This window comes from Saccoglossus kowalevskii, chromosome 10 (assembly GCF_978046115.1).
Source record: "Saccoglossus kowalevskii chromosome 10, keSacKowa6.1, whole genome shotgun sequence".
Lineage (NCBI taxonomy): Eukaryota > Metazoa > Hemichordata > Enteropneusta > Harrimaniidae > Saccoglossus > Saccoglossus kowalevskii.
The window spans coordinates 16,934,993-16,949,969 of record NC_140650.1 but is presented as its reverse complement, the minus strand read 5'-3'; the positions used below and the strand labels follow the sequence as shown (position 1 = coordinate 16,949,969).

The 14,977-nt window shown below is 32.5% G+C and overlaps 1 protein-coding gene across 1 annotated transcript in view; it reads right to left on the bottom strand.

The window, feature by feature from the left end:
• The window catches only part of LOC102809018 (1-phosphatidylinositol 4,5-bisphosphate phosphodiesterase epsilon-1-like), a 116,548-nt gene that overhangs the window by 28,563 nt on the left and 73,008 nt on the right, over positions 1–14,977 (bottom strand). The window contains exons 8-17 of the mRNA XM_085504598.1: positions 13,112–13,173; positions 11,030–11,303; positions 9,953–10,200; positions 7,256–7,401; positions 5,787–6,030; positions 4,732–4,889; positions 3,253–3,943; positions 2,016–2,174; positions 1,308–1,407; positions 511–711 (exon numbers count right to left, since the gene is read on the bottom strand). Of these exons, the coding sequence (XP_085360724.1) occupies positions 511–711; positions 1,308–1,407; positions 2,016–2,174; positions 3,253–3,943; positions 4,732–4,889; positions 5,787–6,030; positions 7,256–7,401; positions 9,953–10,200; positions 11,030–11,303; positions 13,112–13,173 (2,283 nt within the window). The remainder of the gene's footprint in view (positions 1–510; positions 712–1,307; positions 1,408–2,015; positions 2,175–3,252; positions 3,944–4,731; positions 4,890–5,786; positions 6,031–7,255; positions 7,402–9,952; positions 10,201–11,029; positions 11,304–13,111; positions 13,174–14,977) is intronic.

The following is a 14,977-nucleotide window of genomic DNA, read 5'->3' as shown; positions in this document are numbered from 1 at the left end:
CAAGGGACCTAACAGTCAAAATAGTTAATTTGGTTGTTGCCATGGCAATTGCATTTGTTATCATTTTGTTACATATCTCATGAAGGTTAGCCCATTTACCCTGCATACATATAAGTATCAAAGCAATTGAGCTAATAGTTTTTAAGAAAAAAAGTTGCAAATAGCATTTTTTATCAAAAATGACCAAAATATTTGCTAAAATAGAGAATTGAAGACGTTGACACAAAATGAACAAATTTGACAGAGATCAAGGCAAGTATATACCAAGTATCAAGTCTGGTAGTTTTCAAAAAGAAGTTGCAAATAGAATTATTGATGGACAAAGGACAAACATTAAACAATCACAAATATTAACAGCTCAGCTCTGTCATCTTCAATTGACAGCGGAGCTAAAAATATAGATAATATTTTAAACTGAAATTAATTAATTTAAAACTACTTTATTTATTATGATAAATATTCAGTGTGTGCAACAATCCTAATAAGGAACAAGATAAAAACCTAACTTACCAAGAAATGACATGTTTGTATTCATTGTGATAGGTGGTGCTGGTGGTTTATTATCAATAGTATTCCTCACTTTCCCAGTTTTATCTCGGCCATACCAACTAAATGTAAAGCTACGTCTTCTGTCACCTCCAGAGCCTTTCAATACACTATCTTTGTTTCCAAGACTTGCTGTGGAACATCTCCGTTTCAAAATCCCGTCGTCTGATGGTAAGAATGAAAGATGATTAATAAACCAAAAATAACCTTAGATTGGCCCACTGATTAAAATATGAGGCTAAGGGTGGTCTAAAACCATCAATTGTGTCACCTATTTGCTTAGCCCAAAAATTAAGTACACTTCCCACTGGACCAGCCTGACATCCCAACAAGTATTAATAAACTTGAACGGAGTTTACCTTTGCCCTATACTTCTTAGACAGGAAGCAATGTACACAGACATACTTTATATTATAGGATACATACCAGATGTGAGACCTCAAAGGAAGCAATTAATAGTGGGTTAGTGTACCTGATTTCTAGGCTCAGAAAACTCAGAGACCAGCCAACATCGAAATTCATCGAATCAGGGACTAACAAATGCAACTTTTTTCCTGAAAGTTTGGATATACAAGATCCGGATATTAAATAAATTTTGCAACATTGTTTGCTTATCTAATATTATGTAACAATTGGTGACAACAACGCCTATTGCATTTTTAGATGTCAACATTTGTAGAAAACCCAAACTTTACGACAAGAGAGAATAACACACACATAACCCATGAATGGATTTACAACACAATAAGATTCCTACATACTATGAGTACCATGTGACTTGTCCATCGCAGCTTTGAGTTGAACAGCACTCGTCTTGATAATCCTCATGCTCTCACTTCTTTTGAAATGTTTATCTTCATCCTAATAAAATTATCGAGAACTTAGGTCACATAGAGTGGCAAAATATTCATTGGTGTGTGTTTTGAGTCACACATGCAATACATTTGATGAACGATTGACACCAACATAGTTGCTCAACTTGGGTATGACCTGACTGTGTCTGGAAAGACTGGTTTTAATTGAATGAACTAATAGACTCATGTTATTGTTTGTTCAAGTTTTAATATTTGCATTTGGTCATACGTAGAATAGAATAGAATAGAATAGAATAGAATAGAATAGAATAGAATAGAATAGAATAGAATAGAATAGAATAGAATAGAATAGAATAGAATAGAATAGAATAGAATAGAATAGAATAGAATAGAATAGAATAGAATAGAATAGAATAGAGAATAGAATAGAATAGAATAGAATAGAATAGAATAGAATAGAATAGAATAGAATAGAATAGAATAGAATATAGAATAGAATATAGAATAGAATAGAATATAGAATAGAATAGAATATAGAATAGAATATAGAATAGAATATAGAACAGAATAGAATAGAATATAGAATAGAATATAGAATAGAATAGAATAGAATATAGAATATAATATAATATAATATAGAATAGAATAGAATACCTTCAATGCTTGTGCGCCTTTCTTTTTAAGTAGTTTAGCTGTGGCTGTGCCACTTCTCTTGAGGTTAACCTGTTTATGTTCATTAATAGGGGGTGAGGATTTACCATCACGATAACTTGGCAGTCTTGTCATCAATGACCAGTTTTTCCCACCAAATACCTAATCACCATTAAGAGAATAATCTAGGTTAGGTTATCGATTTGAATTAACAGTATTGTGTTATTAATATCTCCAATTCACCTTTTTGTGGTGTTTCCACACATATCAATGAAGCATTGTTCTGATTAATAGCATGGCAGCAGCTCACCTGGAAACAGAAAAGCTACATTTGGCTGTAGTGCTTTCAATACTTACAATACTTATAATATCAAAGTACAAAACAAAAATGTTTACTTCCAGACTAAACAAAAGGCAAAGTCTTTATAAAAAAAAAAATTAATTATATAATCTTTTTTGTTGTGTCGTAAATTTCTCTTATCCTATTTTTTCCTGGAAATATTCAAGTTTTGATTTCTAACTTTTATAGTTTTATCATTCCTAGTCGTGTTTTAATTTGTATGTCTTAGCTTTAATTCTTGTGCCATATTGAAAAAAAAGTTAAACAAATAAAATTGCAAAATTAGTTGTCATTGATTTTCACAACACCTTAGTCCCTGTCAGTTAACAAATTTAAGATGTATAGTTTTGTTTATAGTTACCGGTATACAGTTGGAACATAAACATGTCAGAGATATGGATCCAGAAGCTGATACTTGATTATGATGATTTTTTAACATTAAAATGGTTGACATTAATTCATCTTGTATCTGATTGTCAAACAAGTACTTGTCCATATGGAGCGAAATTGTCCTGGAACAGCATTAATTAAAGCAAAATGACCACCAGTTGGCCATTTTAAATAAATGTGTATATCTATGACATGGTTTATAATGAATATATAAAATGTTAACTAGAACCGCATTGATTAAGACAAAATGGCCATCAATATATTTGATTACATTTAAATTCACCATATTTCAAATAGTTATCAAAATATATTTTGTAGTTGGCAAAACAGCCATGTTTTGGTCTCCTACGAAATTGTCAGTTGATGAAGTGACAGTCTCTAATTGTGTGAATGAACCAATCAAATTGCAATCACATGGCTTTATCACATGGCTTCTGCCATATACATGTGACAAAGTCAAATACCTGGAACATACAAACCCTCATTTTGAAATATTAAAGTTGACAGTACCTTTATTGCATCAGTAGGATTAGGACCAATGTTTCCACCACTGTCATAAAATAATCTCAGATATTCCTTCTGCAGCCACTGTATTCTCCGATCAGCAAAGTGCTTTTGTTGATTCAGATTGGCCTTTATAAGTTTCTTTAATCCGTGATACCACAATGCTGATATGCACTTTGGTGCTACAAAATGCACCAGTTTGTTTTCAGCGATATTAGCGCCATAAAGAATGGAAAAACAATGATCTGTCCGATGTAAATCACTGAGAGTATGGCGGCGGGATACAGTGTGCAAATCAACCTCTTCACATCCCATGAAGACATCTTTCGCAAAAGTCAAATCAATGTATCCCTCCTCTAATCCATCTTGGAGCATATTTCCCGTTCTTTGGTATTTGTTTGCTGGCGTAGGAGAAGACGGTGATGATGGTGGTGTGATCAGATAATCTCCAGGTCTTGTCCACTGTAATATTGAATTGCACTGTTCCAGTTTCAAATGACACATGGCAGATCTTTCATTTTCTTGTGTCCAATGCACGCATAATGTTCCTCTATACAAACAGTGTAGAGAGTGCATGTCTAAACCGCTTAGCTTGGTCCATATCACTTGCACCTGATGACTCGGGCAATCAGACTGTGATATCGGCTCACAGCTTTCAATAAAATTATCATTCAGATCCACAGACGACTTGTCATCTCTAAATAAACAAACATATGATGCACAGTGTCATGAGAACTGTTCATAATTCTACTGACCTATAAAACTCTTCTTAGTTTTTATCACACATACATGTACTACCAGTATAAGGTTATTAACAAAATTTGGATTTATGTCCAAATACATGGTACAGCAAAAGGTACTGTCCTGGAAGTGTAGTGTAGTGTTGAGGACAAAGCCAAATCAGACAATGCAAAAGAAAATAAATGTTTGTATTTAGTTTATAATCTTATTATAAATTCTTTTTAACAGACATTGGGGAAAAAAAACGTCAGTGTAACCTTGGCTTTCATACTCAAACATGTTACATGCACCAACGAAAAGTGATCATTTCATACTCAATCGGACACTCAGAAAGACCATAGCTGTTTTCATATGCTAATATGCTACCACACAAGCTAGAAAGACTGTCTGGCACATGTATTTCACAAATGTCTATATAATGATACAAAGGGTGCATTTTATTAAATTATTACATACATAATAAGAAAAATTACATTTCTGATCAGAGTATGCACCATCTGAAAAATGTGGGTCAATCTTTTTTTTTATTTCTGTTGAAGCATTTATCAAAACTGCAAAATGTGTGTGCCATTTCATCAAAACAAAACAAAAATCGCCTTACTTTTTACAAATTTGATCTGAATTTTTGTTTTGTTTATTTTATGAGGTCTAATTAATGTCAAGCATGCAACCATGATAAATGAATGTAGTCAGAGCGCCCTCAACAAACTGATAGCAATATAACTTTGTTTTTTCTCTCCTTACCGAGCATCTATTTCTGTAATGGCAGTGTGTAGCGACTGTTGACATAGTTGTATATCATGTAGCACCCAATGGGCTTGTTTCACCTTGATTGTGTTTATGATTCCACCGACACCCACACGGGACAAGAATTTATCCTCTCCTCTATACTCTGAGATATACTACAAATATAATAAATTTATTAATATTAGATATGATGAAGTTGATGATGATTCATAATCTGTGCAAGAAATACAGCACTGTTACAGTTGTTTCTAACAATAGTCTATTTACTGTAAATTACATTACTTTCGCTATTTTCGCTGAAAGGGTGAATATTTAGAAATAAAACTTTAAAAAACTCCTCAAAATAAGTGAAAATAAACCTTATACAAAACAGTCAAAAGCGTTTCCAGCGAAAATTTATTCCAGCTAAAAGAAAGTATTTTACAGTGTAACACTTTTGTCAGAAACAAAATTATTAAAGGCTTTTAAAGGGTAACTGTATTGCTATATTAAAAAACTCATCAAAATAACAGAAATGTTTCTATGGTCAAAATAATTTTAATGATCTAGAATATGATAAATGCAATATTTAGAAAATGGAATATTAAAAGGAATGCAAATTTGGTTGCAACAAATTTTAGAAATGTCTCATTTTTTAAAATTTTTATTGTAATACATGATCCTTGCAATGGAAAATATCTCAAAGCCTGGTGATTCATGTACAGAGCCCCCTAGTGGCAGGTTTGTTTTATTCATAAAGTCCTGTAGAGTACCGGTACTTAAAGTGGGAGGCTCATCACCTGCGCACACGTGGGAATTGAGTCCCAAACGACGATAACAACAAACGCAAATGCAAAGGCTCATGGGTAGACGCTTGTTTGTAAACAATGACATGCTGTGGCCATCTGACGCATGCGCAGGTGACAAATCCCTTGCTTAAATTGTTGCTGAAAGTAATAGGGATTTTTCTGATGAGGGAAAATAGTCAAAAATAAACGTCTTACAGTATAATACAATGCTTGGTCTATCAACTATAGCAAAGTTTGATTCTACGTAACAAACATTAAACTTACTTCAATCTTGTGTTCATTATACAAAGGTAATGCTATAACAGTCATGTTTTCATTGAGTATATTTCTAAGTTCTTGCACAAACCAACCATAATATGGCACTACTTTACAGCCAGGAGTATGTAAAGCTCTTTCAACAGCCTCACGATAGTCTTTAGCATCTTCCCTCATTATTTCCCTCAATGCTCTCACAGATTCCTTCTCTGATTCTGGCATTTGTAGCCAAAGTGGTTTCAGCCAGTCCAGTCTATTAAGTAACCAATTTGAAACAAAACATTTTTTATACAATGAAACGCATTAATTTTAAATGGTAATTTGATATTTAAGTTTTTTGAGATGCACAGAATTGAAAAAAATGGATTTCACATGTTCATAATGAGTCTGAGTGTAATCTAAGTCAACAACATTCATGCCAAATTGCAAATCAATTTGACGAGCGGTTGTAAAAAAATCATTTTTAACCATAAATGACAAAAATATTCCCAAGCTCAGCCTCTTGGCTGAGATAGCAACAAGAATTCAAAAATAAAAAAATATTCATCAAAAATTGGATAACTGAAGATATCATCACAAAATAAATAAATCTGAGAGAGGTCTACCTGAGGTACCGGTACCTATATATATGTAGGATCAAAGCAATTGGACTTGCGGTTTTCAACAAGAAGTCAAAAAAATCACTTTTTACCAAAAATTACAAAAATATTCATCAAAATCAGAGAATTAAAGATATCATCATGGAATATACAAATCTATAAGAGATCTGCCCGAGGTATATATACGCTAAAGTATCAAAGCAATAAGAATTGCAGTTTTCAAGAAGACGAAAAAGTAAAAAGTTGACACAGATGATGCCAGACAATCACTCACAAGATAAGCTCCGCTCGACAAAGTCAACAGCGGAGCTACAAATAGAGGTTTACATGTGATGTCATGATTATCAGAGGATCATTCCAGGTAGGTGTGGTATGAATAGCAAGGCAATCCACCTGACAGTTTCGGAGAAGAAGTCTATTGAATGAAAAAAGTTGAGAGACTATATCTGACGGACGGGTGACAGGTGTGGTCAACCCATGAGCTCTACTCAGTCATCTTCGATAACAGCAGAGATAAAAATTGTCTAGACCTTAGTGAAAACAAAATCCAGTGAATAATTAATGCATTTACAGTTAATAAACAACATTGACTAGCACATGAGAACTACACAGCGTCATCAATGATAAAACAGAGAAATATCAAGGATTCCAAAAATGGGACAATTTGAAAAAAAAAAACGTGAAACTAACTAATGTAGAAAAAAAAGATGGCCAGAAGCCAATACCTGTAATACATGGTTCATTTTATTTGACAACTGAAATAGTTCATTAAGTTCAGAGGTTAATCTGGCATACAGTTATTAAATGCAATTAAACATGTACAACATGTCATGGTACTTATGTCATTAGTAACGCACTGTGATGAGAGTTAACACTAACCTCAGCCCAGATATTATTTCCATAACAGCGTTGAAGTTGCCAATATTCCAACATGCATTGGCTATCCGTATTAACTTTGAAATGACTGTTTTCTTATCTTCTGTACTTGGTGCACATAGTACTGTATTTGTTACCCACAAACTAACCTATATAAAAAAAAAAAACATAACAAAAATAAAAATACTACAAAATTTGGTTTGGTGCTAAATCGGACAAATACAGTTAATGGTTTTCAGTCTGCCATTTTGAATGAGATCATAGAAATGAACGACATGCATAGATATGTATAAGTAGACAATAGTTTATTGTGTTAATGTTCCAAGTTGAATGAGCTTGATGAATGCAATATCATGCACATACCATATTTGCTCTATTAGTAGTGCATCAAAATACACCGACAGAGGAGACAAAATAAATCATATTTGAAATATCCATCTTACAATAACTTGAAATTAAATTTTTGAATTATGCGTATCTAGTAGGAAAAATACTATAGAAGAAAATACACTAAAAAATGACACTTTTATATACAGTAATGGTAAGTTCTTTGTTATTCTACAAAATGGATAAATTTCCTATTGGCTACTGATCTTGATACAAATTGTGAACAAATATTGAAAAAAAAAATGAGGTTTTGTGTGAAATGCATACAAAGAAGTAAACTGCATGTACAATTAAAGTATGCACTTGCATTCAAGTTGAAGGTGGATATTTAATATTACATAGAAATTGGATTTTGCAGTTGTTTGTTTTAAAGATAGTAACAATGTTATCGCATGTATGTAGGTGATTTTGCACTGAACTTATAATCTAAGGAAACATCAGTCTGAATCTGATATTGATATTTTCTTTGAGTGTGAAAGTAAACCTTTGTTCGCATTCACAAAATAAAACATGTGCATCATATTTTTTTCCAAAATTTCCATCAAGATCTTTAGCCAAAAGGCAATTATTCCAATTCGGTTCAAAATTATTTCAAAAAGTTATACCGAGTAATAGAAAAATTCGTAAAAAAAATTATAGAAAATAAAGAGAAATGTTGGCATTTGAAGTATTAAAATAATAGGATATGTTGATTGAACAGTTTCATTATCAAGAATCATTCAAAAACCTAAGCTATACTTTAAACTCCATTTACAGGTATACAGGAAATCTTTTAATAAGAGAGAGTTCTTGAAATTCTTTCATGATAATAAGTCATTAATAAAATATTCGGACAGCTAATCAGATGGTCACAACATTTTTGCATATTTTTAAAATGCATCACAGACTTGAAATGCCAAGAGAGTGTTCACCATGTTAGGCCAACCATGTTCTACTCAAATTTGTTTCCAAAATCGACATGGGTAGATGGCCTCATTTTTATTCTGAAATTGTTATTAAATTTGTGATTTTTCATGAAAACTGATTTTTTTTACATCAATCTGAAGTTCTAGCATGCACAAGAGGATAGTCATCATTCGAACTCAGGCAAGTATTGAAAAAATGTGGAAAGTTAAAAAGACCATCAAATAAAGGACAAAGACCTATATTTAAATAGGGAAACTTGTTTCCATGGAAACAATGACTTTTTTATTTCAGAATAATATTACATGTACTATATTAATATATTTGAATTTAAAATTAATAATTAATTCAAAAATTAGTTTTAGTACTTGGTAATATTTTTAAAATACTTTCAAATAGTCAGTCACAGGAAATATTATACTGTAAAGGGGGTAATTATTCACTGTGTTTTAATTTAGCTTATTTCGCTGACTGGAAAAATGCGCTAAATTAAAACACAGTGAATATGTAAAATTTAGCATAGAACACATTATCTAAATGACGAAACCGTGAATTTAAAACCCACTGAATATGCCTGAAATGGTAAATCAGTGAAATTTAAACCCAGTGAAAATTAGTCATTTTACAGTAACAACATTTCACGTCATTGCTTTTCAGACCATCTAGATGGCTTTTCAGACTCTCAACATGAGTAAACCCCATAGCAATGGTTGAAGGCATAGTGACATGAATTGATGCCCCAATATGAGCATACTAAGAGGTTACAGTAAGAATGCCGTAAAATAGCCATAAAAACAGTAAAGTACAGAGGTTAATGCAACGCTGTAATGCTTGGGTGCATACTTTGCGATATTCTTTTGATAACATTGTTATTATACATATTTCCCTGCTTATGAGATATAAATATGTCAGTGAAGAATAATGTAAATGTCATGTACATTTTCTGCAGCAGTCAATATCCAAACTGTATTATATAAATTTGATTAACAGTACTCGAAAAAATTTAACATTATTCAAAGACAACGTTTTATGACTAGACAGTCAAATTTCAGGCATTTTGGAAAGAATGAGTACTGAACCCGAAAATAGAAGTACTACAAAATTGGGTTTGGTGCTTAGCCGAGCATAGGCGCTTAGTCGGATGTGTACAATAAATGGTTTTCAGTCGGACATTTTAATGAGATCAACATATATATATATATATGTATATGTAGACAATAATGTACTGTCTTAATGCTTTAAGTTGAATGAGCTTGATGAATGTATCTTCCAAAGGGTGGCCTAGATCAGAAACATGTCTGGAATCCACTACAACTAATAATCTCAGAATTTTCATGGTAGGTCTTTTCATGACATGACATCTCAAAGCTGCATGTGATTAATAAGAAATGTATGTATATAATATAATACCTCATTAAATCTGTCTACCAATGTTTGTACTGTTGGGCTTATATCAGTCCTGGCAACCCCTTTACGTGTTACATCAGTGGTTACATGTCTGATGTAGTAGACGGCAGGTATACTATTGAACAAGTCATACTCAGTATTTGTAAGCAGAGAGGCCACTTCTTCCGGGAAATGAAGAAGTTTCTCACATTGTTGTAAATCTTGAGCATATGTCTTGGAATGCTTGGATTTCTGGTTGTTTTTATCCTCTTCTGAAATTGAAATTGATAAGGAATTAAAGTTATAAAAGTTTAAGCTTTTTTAAATATTTTTGTGTCAGGCAATAGATAAATTTACTTTTTTCTGGTTGTTTTTATCCTCTTCTGAAATTGAAATTGATAAGGAATTAAAGTTATAAAAGTTTAAGCTTTTTAAATATTTTTGTGTCAAGCAATAGATAAATTTACTTTTTACTGGTTGTTTTTATCCTCTTCTGAAATTGAAATTGATAAGGAATTAAAGTTATAAAAGTTCAAGCTTTTTTAAATATTTTTGTGCCAGGCAATAGTTAAATTTACTTTTAAATTTCCTGTTTGTCTTTTCTCAATTATATTTACAAGTAGTGAATTTTTGAGAAACCACCTTTCTATTATAATGGCAGTATGACAAGTTGACGTTTTACCAAGAGCATTTATAGAACTTTATTGGGGTCTTGGAATTATTATGAGACCTATTTGGTGGTGAAAATTCACCAGAATTCTGCTTTCTTTCAAAGTACTGTGATAATTCAGTTTTTTAGAGAATTATTGTAAGTGAATCAAGGCACAGTGAAATACTTAGTACTAATTAAAAAAAATTAACACACAATCAAATGAAAAGGCACAACGATCGCCAGCATTCACACATGCTGAAAAGCACGGAAATTTGAACATTTAATAGATATACATGTATCTCACAATTCACAAGTAACCAATAAATTTCTATAAATGCACTCAGAATGTAACTTTATATAAGCTTTGAAAAATGACATTGCATTAATGCAAAAGTTGACAGCTGTAAAAATTAAATGCTCCACAGAATGATACTCATATTTTGACATACCTTTTGAAGAGCTGTCATATTTTCCTTTGTTAGTAGACCTCATCGTGTCCCTCAGCGTTGTTGTAATGGCTTTCAGAGATGATGCTGATGGTGTCTGTAACGTCCATTGATTTGTGCGAAATTGTAACACTAAACAGTCTCTTGATCTGCCTCCTCCAGCATCATCAACACGCCAATCAAGCAATTCATTCATAGATATGCTACTGGACAATGTTTTTTTATTGTTATCTAACAATGATATGATTCCTGAGTTGATACAGAGTAACCTCTGAGCCTGCAAGACAAAACATGACAATAATTGTAAAGGTGGGTGAAGTACAGATTTTACTCGCAGCGGTAGAATCTTGAATTGTCTTTCTTCAGTACCGGATACATTTGCATCCTTGTTCCAGGATTGAATTAAACAAAAATTTCGGGATCAGCAATTTTTAAATTTTTTGATTGTTATTTTTGTTAATTTATGACTTTTTTGTTTTATTTGTTGTTATTTGGATTTTTTTTTTAATATTGTATCTTGGTCACCCTAACTAGTTATATGGATGAAGTGAGCTTGAACCCATAATGATTCAATTTATTGATATGCAAATTAGGATATCGATATGCATGATTCAGATTCATACCAAAAGCTCTTCAGATATTGCAAATATCCAATAAATTCATATAATCTGATTATGTGAATATACTAATATACTAAGAAAAGTACAGAAAAATTAACAGTTTAAATGTTTTTTTCAATTTGTAGAAGAAACATTATGTACACAACAGAGTAAATACTATGTTAAGTAAATTAAACATGTACTGTGTGTGATTCAAACCAATGCTCAATTTGCCAAGTTACATGTTGCATCTTACCCTTGACCACAGGGCATCTACATACCGAAGAACTATGCTTATTACACACACACAGAAATCTGCTCATGGCAATCAAGCCACACAGAGTAGAGCCTCATATTGGGCAAAGGCTAAATCTGGCTATACAAATGATGAAAATTAAACAGTAAATAATTAACCTATTCATCTCTTTTAAACACAAATTAGTCGCTGTCAAAACAGTCAATTTTTAAAATTGACTCAAATTTTGTCTGTTGGCTCTAAAGTTCATTTCCTGGAATAATGTCGGCTGAGATAGCACCGCTGTTAGCAATGCACATTTCAATTAAAGAACTGAATATATCATTAGGAATTGAACAATATGTATAGTATCAAAGCAATCAGACTTGCTGTTTTCAACAAGAATTCAAAAATATCACTTTTCATCAAAATTGACAAAAATATTTATCAAAATTAGATAATTAAAGATATCATCATGAAATGAACAAATCTGAGAAAGTACATATATATGTAATATCAAAGCAATTGGACTTGCGTTTTTTAACAAGAAGTCGAAAATATCACTTTTTACCAAAAATGACAAAAATATCCTTGAAAATTAGAGATTTGAAGATATCATAACAAAATGAACAAATCTGTGAGAGGTCTGCCCAAGGTACATATACACCAAGTATCAAAGCAATAACAATTGTAGTTTTCAAGAAGGAGACGAAAATGTAAAAAGTTGGCACACACGACGAAGGACAATCACTCGTATGATAAGCTCCGCTCGACTAAGTCGACTGCAGGGCTAAAAAGTGCAGAAATATTTGGGGCCAGAAAGTCTAGTGGTGAAAAGATTAATTCTGTGAAAGAATAGACCATTTTCTGTTCACTGCGAGAATCACGCGTTATGCGTGAAAACGAACGTAAAAACAGGACAAACAAAGGTCATAGCGTCGTAGTGGCGTCAAACATCGCGTGGGATTCGACAAACGCGAAGTATTTTGGGGGACATTTCCATGCTTAATAATGTGCTGTCCACATTTGATGATAGGCAATTTTGATTAAGTAAGGGTATTCGGAAGCAATATTCCTCTGTCGAAGATCGGCCGGTCGATGTGAGTTACGAAATAAAGAAATTCTAGTTCAAAATCAAATCGTTCGATTTTTGCGGCAGACGTTCGATGCGCGTTTTTCATACATCACGCGAGATCTCGCAATTGTACGGAAAATCCTCTATTGTAAACTCAAAGTAAGTGTGAACTTTACTTGTGATTTAAATCTTGGCTGCACATGTGTTTTTAACATGAAATGATCAGACATTTCATTTCCTAATTAGGTGAGTATAAAGAGTCTGATTTAAATTTAATAATGTCTACAAATTGTTTATTTAGCCTGCTGTGTATTGATACAAGTTGAAAGACCAGGGATTGAAGTTCACTTTTCTGACAGTACCCAATAATTCAAAGCATACACTAGACATTTTTTTAAGACTACGTAATTGAAATTGTTAAGGGAATATCTAACCACAAGTATTTGCTCTATTAGTTGTACATGAATTTGCGTTTAATGTCAACGGTCATAGAAGTCTTGTTATATTCGGTATCCAGCAATTAATGTTTTTTTTTTTGTTGCTTCTTTTGATATTGCATTTTGGTGCCAGGTGATATTTCGAACATTGAAGTCACTGCTATTTCTCCTGTCTTTTTTGTCTTAGGTGCTAATTGCAAGTTATTGTTTGCAAACCAGTCTCACAAACCTAATACTGCGTGTATGGAAGGCAGGAAAGACTGTACTGAGATTTAAACTGCTGAGTGCACAGTCGGCTTCGGAAATTGTTTCAAAAGATTCCCTGGTGTACAGCGAACACGCTAACCACTGCACCATTGCCCTTGTTATTGGTGAGCACAACTCCTATTGGAACTGTGCTAATATTGTCTATATACAGAATCGTAGTTTCCGCTGGTGGCTCTTAGCAATTTAACAGCACTCATGAATTTTGCAAAAGTCGCTGACACTTCATGGTGTAGGCCCAAGTAAAATTTCCGCTACAAAAGTTCATGATTTTTATTTACTCAACAAATTTTGCAAGAATTCGTTTGTTCCAAAATCTGATGTGAATCTGCAGAAATATGTACATTGTAATTATCATTTATGCATGCAAAACTTCCGATTTTAATAAAAAAAATGCTTTTTTGATGGTTCCCTAAATAACTAATACAGCTTAACATGCAGAAAAACAAACGGTAGTGCACAATATTTTGCTGAGTAATGACAAGAATAAACCAAGAAAGTAGAAAGGATAACCTTGCTTGTTCCCTTGGTAACACAAATTGTGATTCTCCCATTCGGAAAACCAAATTTTTTAGCTAATTTACAATTATATTATATAATTAAAATCAAGGGCTTAACTTATTGCCTGTACACTTTTTTTACAGCGTTGTATACATTTCGGTTTTCAACCTGGATATCTGTTACGTAAGTCTGTCATATGATTAGACTTAAAACAGGATACCCAAGTGTGATTATTTTCATTGATTGCTAGCAATTTAGTGGTTATTACGGTGTGATAAGAAACAAATGCAGTTCTGATAAAAAGTATATAGACTTTGAAAATAAACAGACAGTTACTGGCTTACATAGAACCACATCATATTTGTATGTACGGAACAGATTCAATAAACATTCAAATTCCAACAAAGTGCAATGCTGGATGCTGGATATGTATAGAAGGAGAGATTCTCTTAGGACCAGCAAAAATATGTTTCTGGACAATTCGTTTTCAGAAATCAATGTGTTCACATGTCTTTTATAATTTTTATTTTAATAATCATTATAAAATTTCCATGAAAATTTAATTTTTCTTCTTTTTTTCAAAAATTCTGACAAAACACACAGAAGTAAAATTTGTGGCCTGCACATTTTTAACTGATATGGGTGATGATGAAGAAAAAAAGGATTAATGTTTTGGGGCTGATGGTGATCTTTCTCAAGCTGCCCTAAATTTACCAGACATCAATTACAAACAAGACCACAAAATGCATAGATAAAGTGGTATGTTTGCCTTGGTAATGCAGGATTTTGATGTTTCAGCATGTTAATTAAGGTTTTTAATCATTCAATCAATCCTTGCAT